Below are 21,845 nucleotides of genomic sequence, written 5' to 3'. Positions count from 1 at the left end.
TACGAACAGAGGGCCGTATTGACATCCGGGAGTGCGTCTCCGCTATTTACAAGCGGTGAGGCGCTCCGACCCTCTGTTTTCGCCCCGAGGTTCCAGGAGCGAGGATGTGCAGCCACCTGAGCTCTGGCTGGTGTACTTGAATGCCAGGTCCGTTGTCAATAAGGCTCCTCTCATCAGGGATCTGGTTGAGGGTGAGCATGCGGACCTGGCTTGCATCACGGAGACCTGGTTGGGCCCAGAGGGTGGTATCCCTCTGGTTGATCTTTGCCCACCAGGTTTCCGGGTGCTGCACCGGCCTCGGGCTCAGGGTAGGGGCGGGGGAGTGGCGGTAGTTATGAGGGAGACCTTGTGTCCGCAGGAGGCCACCGTTCTCCAGATAGTCGGGTGTGAGTCCCTCCTCCTGAGATGTGGTCCTAGGGCGCAGCTGGGCTTGCTGCTGGTGTACCTTTCGCCTAGTCATGCAGCAGCAGCCCTGCCTGATCTTCTCGATATCCTCTCAGGGCTGCTGATTGAGTTCCCCAAACTTATGGTTTTGGGTGACTTCAAACTACCATCCCTGGGAGGATCATCTGAGTTAGCTCGGGAGTTCATGGCTTCCATGATGGCCATGGACCTGACGCAAGTAATTCATGGACCGACTCATGTGGGGGGCCACACCCTTGATTTGGTTTTTCTATCTGGACGGTGGTTAGATGATCTTGGTGGGGGTTTCCCAATTGTTTTGCCCCTGTCATGGACTGATCATCATCTCCTGCGGCTGGTCTTCCGTTTTGCCACTCCCCGCCGTGGGTGTGTTGAACCAACTAGATGGTTCCGCCCCAGGCGCTTAATGGACCCTGAGAGGTTCCAGGCAGCGCTGGGGTCCCCACCTGCCTCCTTTGCTCACAGCTCGGCTGATGCCTTAGTGGAAGCCTGGGAAAAGGCAGCCATGGAGGCACTTGACCGAGTTGTACCCTTGCGGCCCCTGACCCGGTGCAGATCCCAGTGGGCTCCATGGTTTTCCGCAGAGCTCCGGGAGATGAAACTTCAGAGACGGGGCCTAGAGAGATGTTGGAGATCCAGCCGGTCTGAATCCAACCGATTGCAACTAAGAACCTATATTAGGTCTTATCTCGCGGTGATAAGGGTGGCGAGGTCTAATCACTTCGCTACCCTCATTGCGTCCGCAGATAACCGCCCGGCCGCCCTGTTTAGGGTGACCCGCTCCCTCCTTAATCAGGAGGTGAGAGAGGAACCCTTGCAGGGTCATGCCGAGGAGTTTAGTCAACATCTGTCGGACAAAATCGCTCGGATTCGGACCGGTTTGGACTCCGACTGGGCAGAGTCTGACGATCAGGACATGGGTGGTCTTGTCAATGTTATCTGGGAGGAGTTTGATCCTGTGACTCTGGAGGAAGTGGACAGGATTATGGGGAGGCTGAGCTCCACCACGTGTTTATTGGACCCGTGCCTTTCCTGGCTGGTTTATACGGCTCGGGAGGGGACACGAGGCTGGTTCCAGGCAGTTATATCTGCATCTTTGAGTGAGGGTAGTTTCCCCACCGTCTTGAAGGAGGCGGTGGTGAGACCTCTCCTCAAGAAGCCTGCCTTGGACCCAGCTGTGTTAAACAACTTTCGTCCTGTCTCCAACCTTCGCTTTCTTGCGAAGGTTGTTGAGAGCGTGCTGGCGCATCAGCTCCCTCTGGTTCTGGATGAAGCTGATTATCTAGACCCGTACCAATCGGGTTTCAGGCCCGGGTACAGCACGGAGACGGCATTGGTCGCTCGTGAATGATCTCTGGAGGGCTCGGGACGGGATATTCCTCTGTCCTAGTCCTATTAGACCTCTCAGCAGCTTTCTATACCATCGACCATGGTATCCTGCTGCGGCGTCTCAGGGGTTTGGGAGTGGGAGGCACGCTTCTTCAGTGGTTCTCCTCCTATCTCCTGGCACGCTCGCAGTCGGTGTTGGCAGGGGGGCAGAGGTCGACCTCGAGGCCTCTTGTTTGTGGAGTTCCTCAGGGGTCGGTCCTCTCGCCTCTCCTGTTCAACATCTATATGAAGCCGCTGGGTGAGATCATTCGTGGTTTTGGAGTTGGGTATCATCAGTATGCTGATGATACCCAGCTTTTTATTTCGACCCCAAACCACCCCAGTGATGCCCTCGACGTGATGTCCCGTTGCCTGGAGGCGGTTCGGGTCTGGATGGGGAGGAACAGGCTTTGGCTCAACCCTGACAAGACTGAGTGGCTGTGCGTACCGGCATCTCGGGAAATTCAGAATATTCCATCTCTTTCTATGGGGGGTGAGTTATTACCCCCCATAGATAGGGCTCACAACTTGGGAGTCCTAGATTCACAGCTTTCTTTAGATCATATATTAACTGTGACTAGGGGGGTGTTGTGATTCAGGGTCAGCCTGTGGGTTCGGCAGTTGGGTCGGATGACTCAGATGAGGGGGAGGAGGGGGGTGTTGAAGAACTTGCTGATGATGGTTTTGAGGCTCCGCAGAGCCCCCAGCCAGGCCCCTCCCACCTGGTGGAGACCCAGCTGTGTGAGCCTGACAGCGTGGATGAAGATGACCCACAGCTGGCCCTGTTCAAGGACGCCCGACGCAGGAGGCAGTCAAGTAGGAGTAAACAGAGGAAGGCAATGGGGCTTCTCGGAAGGAGGGAGAGAGGATCCACGCCCTGAACTCTTTATAAAGGACTTGTGTGGGGAGGGCTGGTTTGCTGAAAGCAACCGCTCAGATAGTGTTTCAAAGCTCCGGTATCTTGGTTCGTGTCTTGTTTGTTTTTGTAATAAATTTGGCAGACGTATTCCAGCCTGTTGCCGTCTGTAAAGGGGTTGCCTTTTCTGCAAGGCCGGTAGCAGGCTGGTAGAGAACAGGGGGCCTTCGCCCAGGTTCGCCTGGTGCGCCAGTTGCGGCCCTATCTAGACCGGGATGCCCTGCATACAGTCACTCATGCGCTCGTGACCTCTCGTCTTGACTACTGCAACGCTCTCTACATGGGGCTGCCCTTGAGGACACTCGGAGGCTCCAACTGGTACAGAATGCAGCCGCGAGAGTTGTGTTGGGAGTCTCCCGATACTCCCATGTTACACCTTTGCTCCGTGAGCTGCATTGGCTTCCAGTTGTCTTCTGGGTGAGATTCAAGGTGCTGGTAATGACCTTTAAAGCCCTACATGGCATGGGTCTGGAGTATCTTAGGGAGCACCTGCGGCCAGCATCAACTTCCCTCCGCCCAGTGCGCTCCCACAGAGAGGGCCTCCTCAGGGTGCCACCGGTCAGAGAATGCCGTCTGGTGGCCCCCAGGGGGAGGTCCTTCTCTGTGGGTGCGCCGGACTTGTGGAACTGTTTACCGGTCAAGCTCCAGATGGCGCCCGACCTTCGCTCCTTCCGACGGGATCTTAAGACCTACTTGTTTGAACAAGCCGGCCTGGCCTGATGGGTTTTAGGTTTTATTATTGCTTTTAACGTATTTTAACTTATTGTTTTAAGGCATTGGGCACTTTGTTTAATCTTTTCTTAATTTTTATATCTTTGTATTAGTATTTATTGCCCTGTTCACCGCCCTGAGTCCTTGAGGAGAAGGGCGGTATACAAATAAAATTATTATTATTATTATTATTATTATTATTATTATTATTATTATTATTATTATTATTATTATTATTATTATTATTATTATTGTTGTTGTTGTTGTTGTTGTTGTTGTTGTTGTTGTTGTTGTTATTATTTCTTTTGCACAAGCATATGAGTTCTCTGTAATTTGAATGCTGCTATCTATAGGCTAGACCCACATTTCTCCTCCCCCTCAAGGAGTTTGACAGGGTGTAACCAGCTAACTCTGAGAGGTAATCTACGTAGGTTTTTTGTTTTGTTTTGTTTTTGAGAAAGATAGTAATTCTGCTTTGTTTGAAGGAAGGAAGTAATCTCTTTCTGAAAAAGGCCATTCCTTAAGCCAGTTGTGTTTGCCTACTCTCCAACTCTACCCTTTAAAACAAGTTTGTTATGAAGGTATTGGGAATCAGTTACAAAGGATTACAGAGGAAACAAATTACCTACATGTCTTTCAGTCAGGATTCAAGCTAAATCAAGGGACAGAAACAGAATTTGTTACTCGGGTAGCTGACTTAGATTGGGGAATACATTGTTTGATCCTGTGAGACCTCTCAATAGGAGTATCCTTCTGGATCACCTACAAGGGTTGGAAGTAGTGAGCACTGTTTTACAATGATTCTGTTCTTCAGTCAGTGGTTCCTTATTCATATATCCTGGGGGAAAGTTTTTGAGTTCATGAGAGGCCTGCACAGAGCCTGACAGGGCTCAGAACTCTTTCTCATGTTGTTTTAACCTCTGTGTGAAACCACTGGAAGAGATCATCTATCAGTTCAAGGTGATATGTTATTAGTATTACTAGACTGAAGGCACTTAATTATATGTTGCTACCTTGGGCCAAACCAGCGATACTCTGGAAGTTCAGAACTGGTGTCTAGAGGTTATAAGCATCTGAATAGGACAAAACCATTTCAAATTAAATCATATCAAAACAGAGTTGCTTGTTTTCAGTAAGCATCCAATAACATTGGATTATGTGCTAGATGACACTCTTTCTCTGTGGTGGCCCTCATTGTGTGGAACTCTGTCTTCTCTTTTCATGAAGCTATACTTTGATACCTTAGAGAACCTTGGCTCCTGGTGGTCCCTGTGGTATTATTCACCCTTTGTATTTAACTTTTGGATTTTATAATTACATATTTTTCTTTTATATATGGCTGTATGTGTGTGCCTATAGACCTCAGGGATTGGACAGATTATAAGAATTGAAAATATTGTACAAAAATCAGGGGGAAAAATGATTAAAAAAAGAAATAGCAATAAGGAACAAGATAGAGCATGTATCAGATGCTCCAACAGCAACATGGGTCAGTATTCCAATGGGATGTAACACCTGCATAGCTGCAGACTTTGCCTATATAAATACATTTGCAGCTCTACGAATTTAAGAGGTCAGAAAGTCAGGATGTAAAAAAAATGCCTGAGAGACGTTTGAGCAACAGTGGAAACCTACATTCTGAACCCAGTCTGGAATTTTTTTCTCTGTATCATGCAATTTTGTTTTCATTCTTCATTTTTTTAAAAAAACTGGTGATGGTTTTAATTTGAAGTTTGCTCCATGTATTCCTTTGTTACTGAGACATACCAGGCTTGACGGTGTCAGTGCTTAATTAGCTCTTAAACAATACTTATTTTCCACGCATTACAGACATGTAATGTGAACATTATGGAATCTGTGATTTTTATCATGGTTATGATTTTCCACTGGCCCTGGTTATTTTAATCTCTGTGTTTCATTCACTGCCAGGCTATAACCCAAGAACTGCAGAGGATTCAGGAAATGGGACAAGAAGTTATTCCATAACTCTGTAATACTCCTCCATAACTCATCACTAACAAGTTGCAGCTTGACCTGTGTTCTGTAAAACAAAATGAAAAGTTGGATCAGACAATGAATATTTAATAAGATATTGCTATTAAAAAGTCCACCATAAAACCATAGCTGAAGTAATTATGCCTTTATTCTAGCAAATAGCACAAGCATATTCAATAAAAGAGACTAGATCATCACAAGCATATCCACCTGCTTAGATCAAAGCTATGCAACTAAATGAGAAACTAATAAGCTCATACTTTTAATATATCTGACTTAGTAGTGTATTTTGTTTTGATATAATGAATGGAAGTTGAACTAAGCTACCTACAAAAATTCATTTGTAGACAACAGGTAGCCACAAGTTAGATTTCAAACAATAATCTAGATTTTTCAGATTCATTTGTAAGGATAACTTTTAAAGATAACTTGACATTAAAATTGAAAAAATCTGGTAGTACAGTAATAGGGCTGCTTGGGAGGTTAGAATGCGAATGAACTGAAACAGTAGAATTATCTGCCAGGTTTTCTTGGCTTTAATCCCCTATTGAGTCAAGTACTAAGGAACAGAGGAATATCTGTTTCTTTCTTGGGCTTTTAAAAAATGGCAGATATTGTAAGGATAAACCAATGGTTTGTAATGTATTCCTGCAAACATTTTGTATGTTTGATGCCCCCTTTTATTAATCTTTCCCTGGCAAAAGTAAAATATGACTAATTATAGAACTTGTTTTGTACTAGGGGTAGAAAGCTGAGGGCAATGTGGTTGGAAACAAGACATTTCATTTCTTTTTTGGATGGGATTTGGATGTTAGATAATACCCTGAACAGAATTCTACAGGAGCCATATGGACTCCAAGGAGTCTGTGGAGCTTGTGAACTAGTCCCATTGTATTAACTGACTGAGAAATTTCTGTAAGGAGAAACAGAGGCTTCTTTTTCTATTTCCCCCCTTAGTTTGGCTTTTTCAGAAGAAAAGTAAATAAGGCAACTTTAGATTTGTAAGTTTTATATTAACTAATGTTTGTGATCTTCTCATATACCTATCTACATTTTTTGTTTTAGTGGAATCTTTGTTATTGTTCTTTAAGCCCAGTGATGAATGAAATGAAAAACGTTATAGGTCTCATTTCAGAAAGATGGTTTTTCTTTACTTACGGCTGTTACTTAGTATAATTATGTACTTCATCTATCATCCAGAAAATACTTAGAATTTTTTTCTCCAAGCATGCCTTTAATTCTTTTTTTTAGTTTATATTCTGTTTTCATTTTTATTTGTGGATATTTGTGCTGAACCATTGCTGAATCATCCTATAAGTGGAGCTAGATTTTTAGAAATAAAACCTGCCATTAATTTAAAGCTTTAAATTTAAGTGTTGCACTGCCAATACTATATCCAGTTTCAAAGATTTTAACAACATGATGCAGTTTTTGTGTACATTTAATAGAGAACTAACAATTTCCATGTTGATTAAAATCTACCCTTGAAAACTTTCTCTAATAGCTACTAGGCAGAAAAATAATTGTTATGGTAATCAGTAGTAATGGTTTATTTATTTATTTATTTAATTTGTATACCGCCCTTCTCCGAAGGACTCAGGGCGGTGAACAGGGCAATACATAAAAACAAGATACAAAAATTAAAAATTATTAAAAAGTAATTAAACAGTGCCCATAATAAATTAATACAGATTAACAGTTAAAATCCATTTATAAAATCCAACCCCGTCCCATCAGGCCAGGCCAGCTTGTTCAAAAAGATGGGTTTTAAGATCGCGCCGGAAGGAGCGGAGATCGGGCGCCATCCGGAGCTCGACCGGAAGATGGTTCCAAAGATCCGGTGCACCCACAGAGAATGCCCTCCCCCTGGGGGCCACCAGTCGGCATTCTTTGACCGGTGGCACCCTGAGGAGGCCCTCTCTGTGGGAGCGTACTGGGCGGAGGGAAGTTGACGCCGGCCGCAGGTGCTCCCCAAGGTATTCCGGACCCATGCCATGTAGGGCTTTGTAGGTCATTACTAACACCTTGAACCTCACCCGGAAGACAACTGGTAGCCAATGCAGCTCGCGGAGCAAAGGTGTGACATGGGAGTGTCGGGAAACTCCCAACACAACTCTCGCTGCTGCATTCTGTACCAGTTGGAGCCTCCGGGTGGTCTTCAAGGGTAGCCCCATGTAGAGAGCGTTGCAGTAGTCAAGACGAGAGGTCACGAGCGCATGAGTGACCGTACGTAAGGCATCCCGGTCTAGATAGGGCCGCAACTGGCGCACCAGGCGAACCTGGGCGAAGGCCCCCCTAGTCACAGCTACTATATGGTCTTCTAGGGAGAGCTGTGAATCTAGGTTATGTTGTAACACAAATGTTTGAAAGCATATAAAAAATATTTTGAGTTTGTTTTAGAATGTAAAACAGTGGAAACAATTTTTGCATACAAAAAACATACTGAGTGTCACTAATGTGAAAGAAACTTTCAAAAGTCAGAACTGTTATCTTCTCTTCTTTAGTTGATTAAAATATTTCACTGGTTTATCAGTGATAATTTAACAGAAATAGGCTTTTCATCTATTCACTTCACTAACAAATACCACCAAATTGAAATATGCACATTGCTCTTATAATTTTGCTATAGAACTTTTTTTTATCTTGATGTGTCTGTTAAGTAAAAACTGTAGTAAAACCTATTGTATCCTGAATTACACTGATGGTCTCATTTATAGGCAGGTAATCAGACGGCTACTGTAATTGCATTGTGTTCAATGAGAGATTTCAACTTGTTTCAAGAAACGTGCCAGTTGGCAATTAGAGATGTTGGGGGTCTCGAAGTGCTGATTAATTTGCTTGATACTGAAGAAATCAAATGTAAGGTGAGTTAGTTACATACTGAGCAGTATTTTTTAGGATTCTAGTAGCTTTCACAGGGGGTGTTCATTTTGACTTCCAAATCCTCTTTCTTTTAAACAGCTCTGCAACTATCGCTTATCTTGTAACACTGTGTATTTTAATTGAAGCCTCATAATGAGTCTTAACACTTAAGCCACTGGGGAAATTTAAAGAATTAAAACAATTAAGAACTTGTGCATGAATTACAGAGCAATTTGGAAAATCCTTCTGGCTTCCATGTACAGGAACAATGGAAATCAAGATTTCTTCGGTTATTTCCTTTTTGCATCCTCACATTAATTCTCTTTAGAGACTTTTGCCATCATGCCTAGGAAGCAAAAGAATTTGCTTCTTCAGCTTTGTCACCACTTGCAGTCATCCACATCACAGTCATGGTTGATAATAGCAATTTTCTATTTGACAGCATGATAATACCTTCTTCTCATTCCATGACTGAAACAATCATACTCAGGAGTACTTAAGTTTTAAAATAATATATTACACTTTAAATCATTACCATCCCACCTTAGCTTCAAGGTATATAAAATCTGTAATGCTTTGTTACCTATTATCTTGGAGGAAAGGTCAGCTGAGAAGATTATAGGAGTGCTTGTGCAATGGGGCCACTCCCAATAATCTGCTAATTAAACAGCCCCTGCCACAGCTTATTTGCCCCTGCCACAAAACCTTATTTGGTTTTGCCCTTTTCACTAGTATTATGTTCTTTTCGTGCTTGTCACTTTTTCCTTATCCTTCACTTTGGCACCAACTTTTCTCCAGCTTTCCAGAAGGTAGAGCAAAGAAGATCAGACTGTCAGTATTTCATTTTCAGAAAAGGGGATACTCTGGGGCTTATTTGTTATTTTGTTTTCATTTGTCTCTTACAATCATTGTTCCACTCTCCTCTGATTTGTGTGGTTAGTTCAATTAGTCAATTTCAGTTCTTCTAGCCAATTTTACAGTTCCAACAGTCCCTGTGTTCTCTTTTCTGTTACTATTTCTGCGCTGGCAACTTTCTGTATTTTATTTTATTTGCTATTATTTTAAACTTGGGAGATGATCTAAAGAGGTAGGAGGAGTAGACAAGGATAAGCCACACATGAGAGGCAAAGTCCCCAGTCAGAACCTCAGCTTTCCTGCTGAAGTGATCCATTCGATGGATGAATGGTTTCTCTGCTGACTAGTGAAATTCTAAAGGGGAAAACAACAAAACCAGAGAAGAAAACAATCATCCTGAATACAATGAATAGCACAATCCCCAGTTAGAACAACACCACTTGATAATGACTCAGAACAGATGCTGTAGAAGCAGAATATGAATTGACAGTGCTGCCATTGTCTGAGTCCTGGATGGGTGGAAAGTAATAGAGGAAGACCCTTTGCCTTCTGTTTTTTCATTCTGTAATCAACCTGTATGGAAGAAAGAAAGGCATGTAGCATCTCCTGTGGCATGAAAATCTGCACAGTACAGGTAGTCCTCGACTTACATTTCATTTAGTGATCTTTCTAGGTTACCATGGCATTGAAAAAGTGACTCATGACCATTTTTCACAATTAGGAACTTTGTGGTGTCCCCATGATCATGTGATCAAAATTCAAATACTTGGCACTGGTTCATATTTATGACTGTTGCTGTGTCCCAAGGTCATGTGATCATCTTTTGCAACCTTTTGACAAGCAAAGTTAATGGGGAAGCCCGATTCACTTAGCAATCAACTGCAGTGATTCACTTAACAACTGTGACAAGAAAGGTAATAAAATGAGGAAAAACTCACTTAACAAATGTCTCACTTAAGTTTTGGACTCAATTATGGTTGTAAGTAGAAGAGTACTTACATAGAAAACTTTTTTAAAAAATTTCCAGTATAGAAGAAAGCAATCCATAACAATGCATTTTTGTTCCATTAGATTGGTTCATTAAAAATCCTGAAGGAAATTAGTCAAAATGCTCAGATAAGACGTACAATTGCTGATCTTGGAGGATTGCAGATCATGGTTAATATACTTGATTCTCTAGATCAAGATTTGAAGTGTTTGGCTGCTGAAACAATAGCTAATGTAGCTAGGTTCAAACGAGCCCGAAGAACAGTCCGTCAGCATGGTGGAATCAAGAGGCTGGTAAGTTGCTTATATACTCATATAAGTTTTGTTATCAGAATTTCACTCTAATCATGTCTTTTTTCCTCTAACAGTAATGGGGAACTAAATGTATATCAATATAGTCAAATAATTTCCTTTTTTCATGTGACAGAAAGGTTACTCTGCTTTTTTTTTTAATGCCACTATGGGGCATTGCATGCCAAAACAACTAAACACAGGGACATTTTTTTTCTCTAGTGCCTTTACTCTCCTCAACATCTAATTCCACAGCACTGTCTTATGTCTAAAGATATTTACCCATTTGGTAGGGCTGTATTACTTTTATCCTTCTCCTCTATTACCTTCTATTATTGGTATCTTATGATTATATTACTTTGTTGTTTGTATCTACATTGAGATCTTATGTACCAGAGACAAATTCTTAGTGTGTCCAGTCACACTTGGCCAATAAATAATTATTCTGTTCTGTTCTATTCTATTCCTGTTTCTATTTCTATTTTTTTCTATTTCTATTTTTTCTATTTCTATTCTAATTCTACCTTATCCTACCCTACCCTATAGCAGACATTAGCAGAGCCATGGTGGCACAGTGGTTAGAATGCAATATTGCAGGCTAATTCTGTTGATTGCCAGCAGTTTGATTCTGACCGGCTCACGGTTGACTCAGCTTTCCATCCTTCCGAGGTAGGTAAAATGAGGACTCAGATTGTTGAAGGCAGTAGGTAGACTCTGTAAATCACTTAGACAGGACTGTAAAGCATTGTGAAGCGGTATATACAGTAAGTCTAAATGTTACTGCTATTGCTACGTGTAGCCTTTTTAAAAAAGAAAATGAACAATCCCCAGTCAAAACAACAATTATCTTTAAAATGAACAGTGCCAGTAGCATCTCTCTGAAATTATAAATATTCTATTTAAACTGATAAGATCAGAATGGCATTTCAGATTACAAATACCTCCTGAAATAAATAGTTTTGCTTGCATTCTAAACCAAATGGGAAATGCATTAGCAGTCATTCCTTCCAGCAGTTTGGAATAACTGATTAAAAGCTCACTAAATATACTTCTCACTTAACTGGGAGAAGCAGGAGGGTTTTCATGGTTATATAAATGGAAATGTTCCCAAACTTGCCCATTTTTATTGTTTATAATAGTGTGAGTAGTGAGAGAATCCAGGGGTAAACCGCCTTTTTGTGGTATTGAAGAGCTCTGTTTTACCACAACTGCTGAAAATCACCAGAGCATTACTTGCCATTTTGAAGTGGAATACAAACATAACCTCTAAAATAGACCAAAGATAATTTTTAAAAAAGAGCCCGCATCCCAAGAAAAACTTTAAATTTCTAATCTTAATCCTTTGACCCATCCATAGTGCTTCTTTGCCTTTCCCAAAATCTCACATGGGAACTCTCCTCCCCCTGCTCCACCGGAAGATTGCAGACTTTTTTTTATAATCAAAAGCTTATAGGCAACAAGAGCTAGAACTGGAGTAAGATATTTTTTTTATTTTTTATTTTAATTCCATTTATATCCCGCCCTTCTCCAAAGACTCAGGGCGGCTTACAAGCTTAGCAGTAGCCTTCATTCTATGTATATGCCTGCTTATTAGGGCTTTCACACACACACACCCCAAGTGGCATTATTACAAAGTCACCTTAATTGCCCCCAACAATCTGGGTCCTTCTTTCATTTCTAGAACAAATGTTATAGGCATCTTTATGCTATCTTTTAGTGCCAGGATGCATATTTGATTAGTGCCCATCATGGTGTACCTGGTCAATTGTACTGGATTTTTGTTTCTTACTAGGTTGGGCTGTTAGACTGTTCTGCAAGCCTCAATCAGCTTCAGGGAAAGGAAATTGAAGTAGCACGTTGTGGTGCTTTGGCACTGTGGAGCTGCAGCAAAAGTTCTAGGAATAAAGAAGCAATCCGTAAAGCTGGAGGCATCCCTCTGCTGGCTCAGTTACTGAAGTCTCCTCATTCAAATATGTTAATACCTGTGGTAGGAACTTTGCAAGAGTGTGCCTCTGAGGTAAGCAGTGTTGCTTCTGAAAATTCAGATATCGATCCTCCACAGGTCAAATAGAAAGCAAAAGTAGTTAGTGACATTAAATTGCAATGATATTCTATCTATCCATTCATCTATATACTAATCAATCACAAGTGATATATATAATTGACTACAACATAAGGTAGTTTCAGTGATTTCCTGTAATTATATTCCATTATATTTAATTCTTCTTTAAATTAATAGAAGTTATGGTATTTACTTGAAAGAAATATGAGGTCATTTCCGAATAATTACAAATAGAAATAACTGAAATTTGTATTTGGGTATGTGCGTGTGTTTGGGTGTGTGCGTGTGTGTCACAGATCAGGTGACAAGCTGATCAGTCAATTCCTGTGACAACCAACAGATCCACACTTAGTTGATTAAAAAAAAAGACCCTGCACTTGTGGAAAAATGCTAGGGAGGGGGGAAAAACCCTCACTATCCTTAGGATATTATCTCCAGATTTTGTAATCAATCCTTTTCTGTCTGAGCAATAACAAAATATTTGTATACCAATATGGGTGCTAGTGGGAGATCAGTTAATTTTGAAATTGAATTGCCTTGTTATGTAACCTATTAATTGTATCAGGCTTTTTTTGGCCCAGTATTGCCTTTTTTTGAAGAGAGGTTTCTGACCAATGTGTACGGCTAGTCCTTGATTTACAACAGTTCATTTAGTGACTGTTCAAAGTTACAACAACAGTGAAAAAAGTGACTTATGACCATTTTTCACAGGACCATTGCAGCATCCCATAAACATGTGATCAAAATTCAGATGCTTCGGAACTGGTTCATATTTATGACCTTTGCTGTGTCCCAGGGTCATGTGATCACCTTTTGCAACCTTCTGACAAGTAAAGTCAATGTGGAAGCTAGTTTCATTTAACCAGGTTACTAACTTATCAACTGCAGTAATTCACTTAACAACTAATGGAAGAAAGGTTGTAAAATGGGGCAAAATTCACTTCACAAATGTCTCACTTTACAAAAGAAATTGTGGGCCCAATTGTGATCTTAAGTCAAGGATTACTTGTATTACACATTCTTATTGTACAGTTATACAGTAGGGAGACAGATGGACATATAAATTTCCTAATTGGTTTTGGCAGGAATTGTCAGCCTTAACTCACAAGAAAAAGAGGCTTTGCAGTATAAAGGAATATTTGCTAGTTTTATGGTCTTCTACTAATTTTCATTGTGAGGGGGACAGCAAAGACAAAAAAGCATTTAACTTTGTCCACATTGGCAATTTATTTTCTAAATGTTTTTTAAACCCCTTTCTAATGAGTGTTTATTTGTATTTGTAGCCCAGCTACAGACTAGCAATCAAACAAGAGAAAATGATTGAAAATCTTGTGAAAAATCTGAACAGTGACAAGGAAGAATTGCAAATGCATTGTGCCAGTGCAATCTTTAAGGTAAACATTAATCTTCTGAGACAAAAAATGTTCTCTGTGTACTATTTCTCTTTTAAAAATAATGGGACAAACTGGATACCTATTTAGGAAAGAAATGGTGGAATCTCTTCACCTGCTCTTTATCACAAAAACTGAAATAACTTAACAAGAGCCTAAATAATCTATGCTTATGAGAAAATACATACAAATGGGCTGGAGTGTGAAGGAGAAATAAAGAAATAGTAAGTAATTGAATTTGCAACATGCAAAATTTGTCAATTTATTGATTTTTAAGATGTTGTCAGTTATCTTGCACTGGTGGCACAGTGATTAAAGTGCAATATTGCAGGTAAACTCTGCTCATTGCCTGAAATTCAATCTGACAGGGCTTAAGGTTGACTCAGCCTTCTATTCTTCTGAGGTCAGTAAAATGAGGGCCCAGATTGTTGTGGGCAATATGCAAATAATGCTTTTATTGCAAACCACACAGAGGGTGCTGTAAAGTGCTATAGGCAGTGGTGAGATTCAGCCAGTCCGCACCACTTCGGCAGAACCAGTAGCTAATTTTTTTGTTGCCCAGGCCCAGAATGAACTTCCAGAAGCGGCATCCACACAGAGAACTGGTTGTTCACATATTTTAATCCCACCACTGGCTATAGGGTAGTATATAAGTCTAAATGCTGTTGCTATTTACTGTACAGTAGTTACAAATCCTCTAGAATAAACAAAGCCTTATATTTAAAAAGTTCCTGTTGGGCTACAGTCTTACTATTCTTTGGACCGTGTTCTAAGAGTGCTTAATTCGTCAGGATCCTCCCATGAAGTTGCATACAGGACTCTGAATCTGCAATGGAAAATGCAGTCTTGAATAACTTTGTTTATCTATCAGCTCTGATGTGTCCAAATCTGACACCATGAAATTCAAAGGAAAATGATAATAAAAGCTTTAGATCCAAAGAAAAACTAGCCCTTTAACTTGGATAGTATTAACTCCAAACCCACTCCCACAAATTAATAATTTAAAGAGGATGGTGAATTATCTATTGCTTTGTCATTCTGTAGTTAGCATAATATTGCTCTAGTTAGCATTGTTTTGTAAATAGCTTGCCATGTTTTTTTCCCTACTTATCTCCCTTCATATGCTTGTTTGCTTATTTATTTAGGAAAAAATATGGCTGCCCATCTACCTATACGAAAATTTTGGGTATTGAACAAAAATTAGAGAATTTTTTTTCAATGTATATTTTATTAATTTTTTACAGTAACAATCTTTAGTATTAGTAAGCAACACATTGTCTGGGTTTATATGTTTGATATTAATAGTAGTACAATTTCCATTCTTACCCTTTATTCCATTTTTCTAACCATTTATAAAAATTTTCCCATGTTTGAAAGTATTCTGAATCTTGTTTCCCCTTCATTTTCAATGTGAGCCTATCCATTTCTGCACAATCCAAAATTTTCTTAATTATATCTTCTTCAGATGGTATTTCTTTATTTTTCTCGCTGCTGTTAATATATGTAATATTAAGTATACATGTTTTTTATTATAATTTTCTGAGATTATACCTAAAGAAATAATTCTGGTTTATAGTCTACATGTGCTCCTATCGTCTTTTTCTAGCCACCTACTGTATGTATTTTTGACCAATAGTTCTTTGCTTTAAGGCATGTCCATCAAAGATGATAATATGTGCCTGGATTTTTGTCTGCATTTCCAATAATTACTAGACATATATTTAAACATTTTTGCTAGTCTTGAAGGTGGTAGATACCATCTATAGAACATTTTATATAAATTTTCTTTATAAGTAGCTGACCTTGTTATTTTGTAGTTTCCCATAAGTTTTGCCATTTTTCCAACTCTACATTGTTTTGCCCAAATTATCATTGTTTCTTTAACTTGTTCATCTTCCATTTTTAAATTTAACAGAAAGCTGTACAGTTTCTTAATCAATCTGTCATCTGATGACAATAATACCTGGTTTAACGCTGTCTGGTCTTTGTAAAAACCATATATTTCTGCATCTTTCTCATATCTCATTTGCATTTGCAGGTGTGGCTACCATGATAGCTCAATGCCCTATTCTTCCAATTCTTGTTTGGTTTGTAGTTTCCCATCAGTATTCAAAATACCTTTATAAGTCACAAGTTTCTCATAATTAATTAAGTTTGGGTGTGAATGCTTCCATTGTTGAAATCCATCCTGGTATTTTCTTATAAGTTCTTGATTTTACCTTTTCCCATGTCAAAAGCAGTGCATTTCTTTCATAGTGGTTTTGAAAATGTTTGTGAATTTTGTTCTTCCCATACCATAGGAAAGCATGCCATCCAAGTTGTAGGTCATGTCCTTCTATGTATAATAGTCTTTTATTTCTAAGATTTATCCATTCTTTTAACCATGTTAGTGCGGCTGTTTGATAGTACAAGACCCAGTCTGGTAGCCCAAAACCTCCATTTTCTTTTGCTTTTTATAACATTTCCACTCTGATCTAGCTTTTTCCCTTGCCAGATAAATGTCAATATAGATGTATTTAATTCATTTAAAAAATTTTTGTCAATTTTTATTGGTATTGTTTGAAATAGAGTAGTTTTGGTAAAATGTTCATTTTCACAGACGCTATTCTTCCCAAGATTGATATTTGTAGATTTTTCCATTTTTCCAAGTCTAGTTTTATTTGTTTTAATAATTTTACATAACTATCTTCTTTTATTGTTGCACACCCTGCTGTTAGATATATCCCCAAGTATTTAACTTTCTTAGCTACTTGAAGGTCTGTTTTTTCTGATAATTGTTTTTTTTAATCTGTGAGGTTTTTAACTATAACTTCAGTCTTTTCTCTATTGATTTTCAGTCCTACTATTTCTCCAAATTCTTCAGTCTTTGCTAATAATTTAGGACTTGTCTCTAATGGATCCTCCAATATAAATACCAGGTCATCTGCAATTGCTTGTACACCCTAAAGAGAATTTTAAACCATTAAAGCAAAAAAGATAATGCTGAGGCCCCAATGAAACTTACATCCATAGATCAACCATACCATGCCAGCCTCATTAGCATCCTGGCTCCAGTATCTGGAGGAAAAACCATTGTTTTTCTGAAGGCCAATAAAATTAGGCCATCCATATTTCTTGATTGAAACTGTATTTGCCAATGTTCATTTTGAGACCTCACTGGAGTGATGAAGAAATGGGCTTGAGATCTATTTATTTTAATAAGATTTAAGCCTATACTATTTGTTTGCATCTTTCTAATTTAATTTAGGAATCTAAATATTGCTTCTAGGATTTTAAATTTAGTCCATTTAAATCATAGTGCTATCTCTAAACAGAACATGGTAGGATTTGATCTGGATGTAAAATGTGTTTTCAATGTCTCTATATTTATATTTTCTTTTGTTCGTTTGTTTTTACATAGTGTGCTGAAGATCAAGAGACTCGTGACCTTGTTAGGCAACATGGAGGCCTGAAACCTCTTGCTACTTTAGTTACTAATTCTGGAAATAAAGAACTTCTGGCAGCAGTGACTGGAGCAATCTGGAAATGTGCAATCAGCAAAGAAAATGTGACAAAGTACTTGCAATATTTGCTGCCTTGAAATATATGTATTATAGTTAGCACCTCCTGCTTATAACCAGTCATAAGAATTTACAAACCGTTAGGATTTTAAAATAATTAGGACTTAATAGTTATGTATGAGTAACATCAGGAATATTTAGGTGTTGTGTGTGCACTTTAGATGGGGTTCTGTCTAAAACTTGCTGAAATATTTATTAGAGAAGTTGGCAATCTAATAATATAAGTTTAAGCCAGCATTTATTTTTCTAGAATACCAGTAGTTATCATCGACTGTATTCTCTATTTTAATATCACCTAGATAGATTGGAGTAAAAATTAGTTTTTGCCCTGTTGGGTAAGGATAGTGGGAAACATAGTCTAATCCATTTTACAGTTCACTGAATTGAGGAAAGGATACTCAAGAGCTATTGGTATCTGCAAGCAATGACAGGTTGGCCTTTTATGCATTTATGTGCAGTGTAGCAATACAAATATGAAAGGGTGGAACTGGTGTCATGGGACATGATGGACATTTTGTCAATTTGGCATCATAATAGATAGGAACAGATATGCCTGGAAGTTAGAGAATTAAAATTTGTGATGTTAAAGCAAGCAGCAAACCCTTGTAAAATAAGGCATATTAGAAGTAATTATAGTAGTAATGTCAAGATTTGGGTGAAATGGGTTTGTGCATATATGTATTGCCAGTTTCAATTCAAATGTTTATGAATCTTGAATTTTATGATTCCTAGTTAAAAGACACAGTCATGACTCAGAACTATAAAATTCTGGAAAATACAGAAAGTACAAAACTTCTACTAAATTTATTTATTTAAATACATCATTCCTATTGTAATATAGAGTGATAATAGCTCATCTGCCTTTAAACCACCCAAACTATGAGACAGAATAATGAATTCCAAATACTTTGAATTTAATTATAGTTGGAGTAAGTCTGTTGACAAATATATGTATATTTAGTCATGAAACTTTGATTTTTAGGTTCCGGGAATACAAAGCCATAGAAGCTTTGGTTGGCTTGCTAACAGATCAGCCAGAAGAGGTTCTTATAAATGTGGTAGGTGCCCTTGGTGAATGTTGTCAGGAACAAGCCAATCGGACCATTATCCGTAGATGTGGTGGAATCCCATCTCTTGTTGCCTTACTCACCGGAACCAATCAAGCTCTACTTGTGAATGTGACTAAAGCTGTGGGGTCTTGTGCAACTGAACCAGAAAATATGGCGTAAGTTTTTCTCTTTAGCATATATTATATGTACATTGCCATATTTGTCATATTTGAAATTAGTGCTATGAAAGAGACATCATAAATAAGAATTACATTTAGCAAATATTTAGTACATTTGAAATAAAAGATTTCAACTAAATAATATTTGAAATATTTCAATAACTAAAATATTAAAATTAAACTATAAATCAAGCTTCACAATATTTTTGAGACTCTTTTTTCTTCATTCATTGATGATTTTGTGATGGCCTGAATATGAAATTATCCTTCTTCTTTGGCTATATTAGCAGAATGTGATCAATGGAATTTTAAATCCTGATTTTTATTTAAATGGGAGCATTAAATGAATCCTAACACCCAAAAAACAAATGATATATTTCTTTCTAAGTGCTTTAGCACAAAATGTTTCTCCTTCTGCCCACCTAAGCTTTTAAAAATCTTTTGCATAGTTGACATTATAAGAGTTATCCTGAAGTATTTAAACATTTAATAGCTGTGCATGGAAACTAAAAAATATCAAACCATATTTTCTTTTTTTCTTCTTCCCACATTGCACTCTTATGTGTAAACAAAGTTATTGGTTTTTGACTTTTATAATTTAAAACTTAGATCTGAAATTTAAGCATTTCCTTTTGGGATAAATGTTTCATTAAAAGCTTCAAGTAATATTTTGCTTTATGTGGAAAAAGTCTTGACAAGGGCATGTAGAATAGTTCTTTGCTTCTGTACAACCAAGATCAAATGAATATAGCCCTTGTTTCCTCCCATTATTTTATTTTGCCTCACTTGCTTCTCTTAGTGCAGTGATTTAATTTCCTTGAAAGCACCATTTGTTTTCATGCTTTGGCTGTCACCCAGTGGCAAGATAGGGCAGAAATGTAAATATGGCATAGATGAATGAAGCAAGTTCAATGGTAGAAAGGTATGCATAGAATTAATCATTATTATATCATATCTCATAAAAGATGGTTAGTTCACATGTAATTTTTGTATTAACACTGGTAGAGTCATAAATTGGCAATGGAATCCAAATAAGATATTGTAGAGCATTAACAATAACACACTGCTTGGAGGCTATTGCTTTTGTCTCCAGTTTTATACTAGAATAGACAACCCATGACCTGCTTGGTCATCATTTCAGAAGTATTTTCTTACCCAGTTCCTCAATATCTTAAACAATGGCAGTGCCTTCACTGAAAAAGTTCTTAAAGATTCTGAAAGATATTCAGAGATGTATCTACCTTGAAAATAGCTCATGTTTAACTGTATAGGAGAGTCATACTTCAGGAGTTGTCTACAGGACTTTTAATGATATTTTGAATTACATCATAAAATGTTTATAAGTTTTATGTCATGAAATGTTTTATAAATTTTGCAAAATTGCAATTCTTTGTGGGTCATGGGTTCCAGATTTTGGATGCATTCTATAAGCCCATTTGAGGTACCATGGTCAAAAAGGTTTTGCCCCATGATGTACTGTTTGCCCAGTTAAAGGTTATAGGCATAAGAATTTTACTAGTAAATAAAATGGATATCAAAGCATGGTGGTGAACTGTGATCTGAAAGATATCACTTTATTTAAGCAAAAGGAAAGAAACTGTTGATCGTTTGAGTGGAATCAAATGAATCTTGAGTTAAGGTATGCATCACTCCTTAGTTTATTTTCTTCTTCCAATTTGATTCTTCAATGCAAGAACATTGCTGAATGCTATCGCCATCATAGCTGGAACTTTGAATAAAAGGTACGGCAAAGAACATACAAAGGAGAACAATTTGACATCCTTCTAAGTATAGTTTGTGTCATCAAGAGTGATTGAGTTAGCTTTGTTTAGCATGTTCTCAGAGGTCCTATTCCAGATTCTCTCTCATGCTGAGATGTAGCAAATGGTTATCAAGGTGTAGGCATTCTTGGTGTTATTCCTTCAGTTTGAAATGGCTTTCCAAAGGATGTGTCTAGCTATTCTATTCTTCTGGTTGAAGGCTAATACCGGTATATTTTATTTCATGCTGCTAATATATTATTTATGTTTTATTGCTGTACTGACAAAAGGATGTTTTTTTATAAACAGTCTGTGTCTAGGTATGTTGTGTTAACATATGGTAAACTTTTTACTAGTTTTTTAAATGTAATTTTAAAATGCTCTAATTTATCTGAAAAAAACTCTGTTTTGAAAAATAATGCTATAATAATAATAACAATTATTTGGCATAGGCAAATGTACTACAACAACAATAAATCAGGGTAAAATCATGAACAATAATGGAATTGAAATGCTGAATGGCCAAATCATCAGGAGCCATTAGATGAAGTCCTCAAGTATCTGGGCATTTTACAGTTGGATAACACCAAGCATGGATAAATTAAAAATGTGATTAGTAAAGATTATTTCCAAAGAGTGAGAAAAGTGCTAAAGAAAAAAATGAATGGTGGAAACACCGTCACAGTAATCAATACCTGGAATCATTACATGAGGACAAACTGAATTGGACAGTGAACCACAAAACAAGAAAGCTAATGATTATTGTCTATGCATTACATCCCTATAGTTATATTGATTGATATGAACAGTGTGTTGTCCCAGTGCAGGGGTCCCCAACCTACAGTCCATGGCCCAGTCCTAGGCCGTGGGCTCTTTGCCAGAAGGCTGCGGAAACGGCTGGCCACTGTGCGCACGTGTGGGTGTGCATTTAGCCCCCATGCTAGCGCCTGCAACCCCATTTGCACCTGGGTGTGGGTGCGAACAGGAATACTAGCATGGGGCGGGTGTCCGCAGCCCATTTGCACATGCGCTGCTAGCCCGGGCGGTTTGTGTGGCCCATTTGTGCATGCGTGAACTGGTGATAGCCGCCGGGGGGAGTGCATGGCTGCTCACACATGCACGCGGTGCCAGTGCATGCTGCATGCACGAATGGAGCTCCTAGTGCCGTGCCAGTGTGTGTGGCTCCATGTGCACACGTGCATGCATCCACACCAATTTTGAAGCTGCTCTCCTTCCCTCTGGTCCTCAAGCCAGAAAGGTTGGAGACCTCGGGCCTAGTGGTGAAGACTCCCATTTGAAAGGTTGAAAGTTCAATTCTAGGTAGGGGCAAATGTTCCTTTCTAGGATGGCAAAGAAAAAAGGATATCTGCTGCTAACTCCACATGGCATCAAGAAGGTCATCTGGCCAGTAAACCTCAGCTTCATCCAGTCTCTCC

The 21,845-nt window shown here is 38.9% G+C and overlaps 1 protein-coding gene across 1 annotated transcript in view; it reads left to right on the top strand.

Annotated features, from left to right (window-relative positions):
- Nucleotides 1-21,845, top strand: part of ODAD2 (outer dynein arm docking complex subunit 2) — a gene marked incomplete at both ends in the record, with an annotated part of 156,425 nt that overhangs the window by 21,668 nt on the left and 112,912 nt on the right. Inside the window, 6 exons of the mRNA XM_081345475.1 lie at nucleotides 8,131-8,277; nucleotides 10,202-10,411; nucleotides 12,201-12,425; nucleotides 13,754-13,864; nucleotides 17,262-17,416; nucleotides 18,404-18,646. Coding sequence (XP_081201601.1) covers nucleotides 8,131-8,277; nucleotides 10,202-10,411; nucleotides 12,201-12,425; nucleotides 13,754-13,864; nucleotides 17,262-17,416; nucleotides 18,404-18,646 — 1,091 coding nt within the window. The remainder of the gene's footprint in view (nucleotides 1-8,130; nucleotides 8,278-10,201; nucleotides 10,412-12,200; nucleotides 12,426-13,753; nucleotides 13,865-17,261; nucleotides 17,417-18,403; nucleotides 18,647-21,845) is intronic.

This window comes from Vipera berus (assembly GCF_964194415.1).
Source record: "Vipera berus genome assembly, chromosome: Z".
Taxonomy (NCBI): Eukaryota; Metazoa; Chordata; class Lepidosauria; order Squamata; family Viperidae; genus Vipera; species Vipera berus.
The sequence above is the reverse complement of the archived record's forward strand: the minus strand, read 5'-3'. Positions and strand labels throughout refer to the sequence as shown.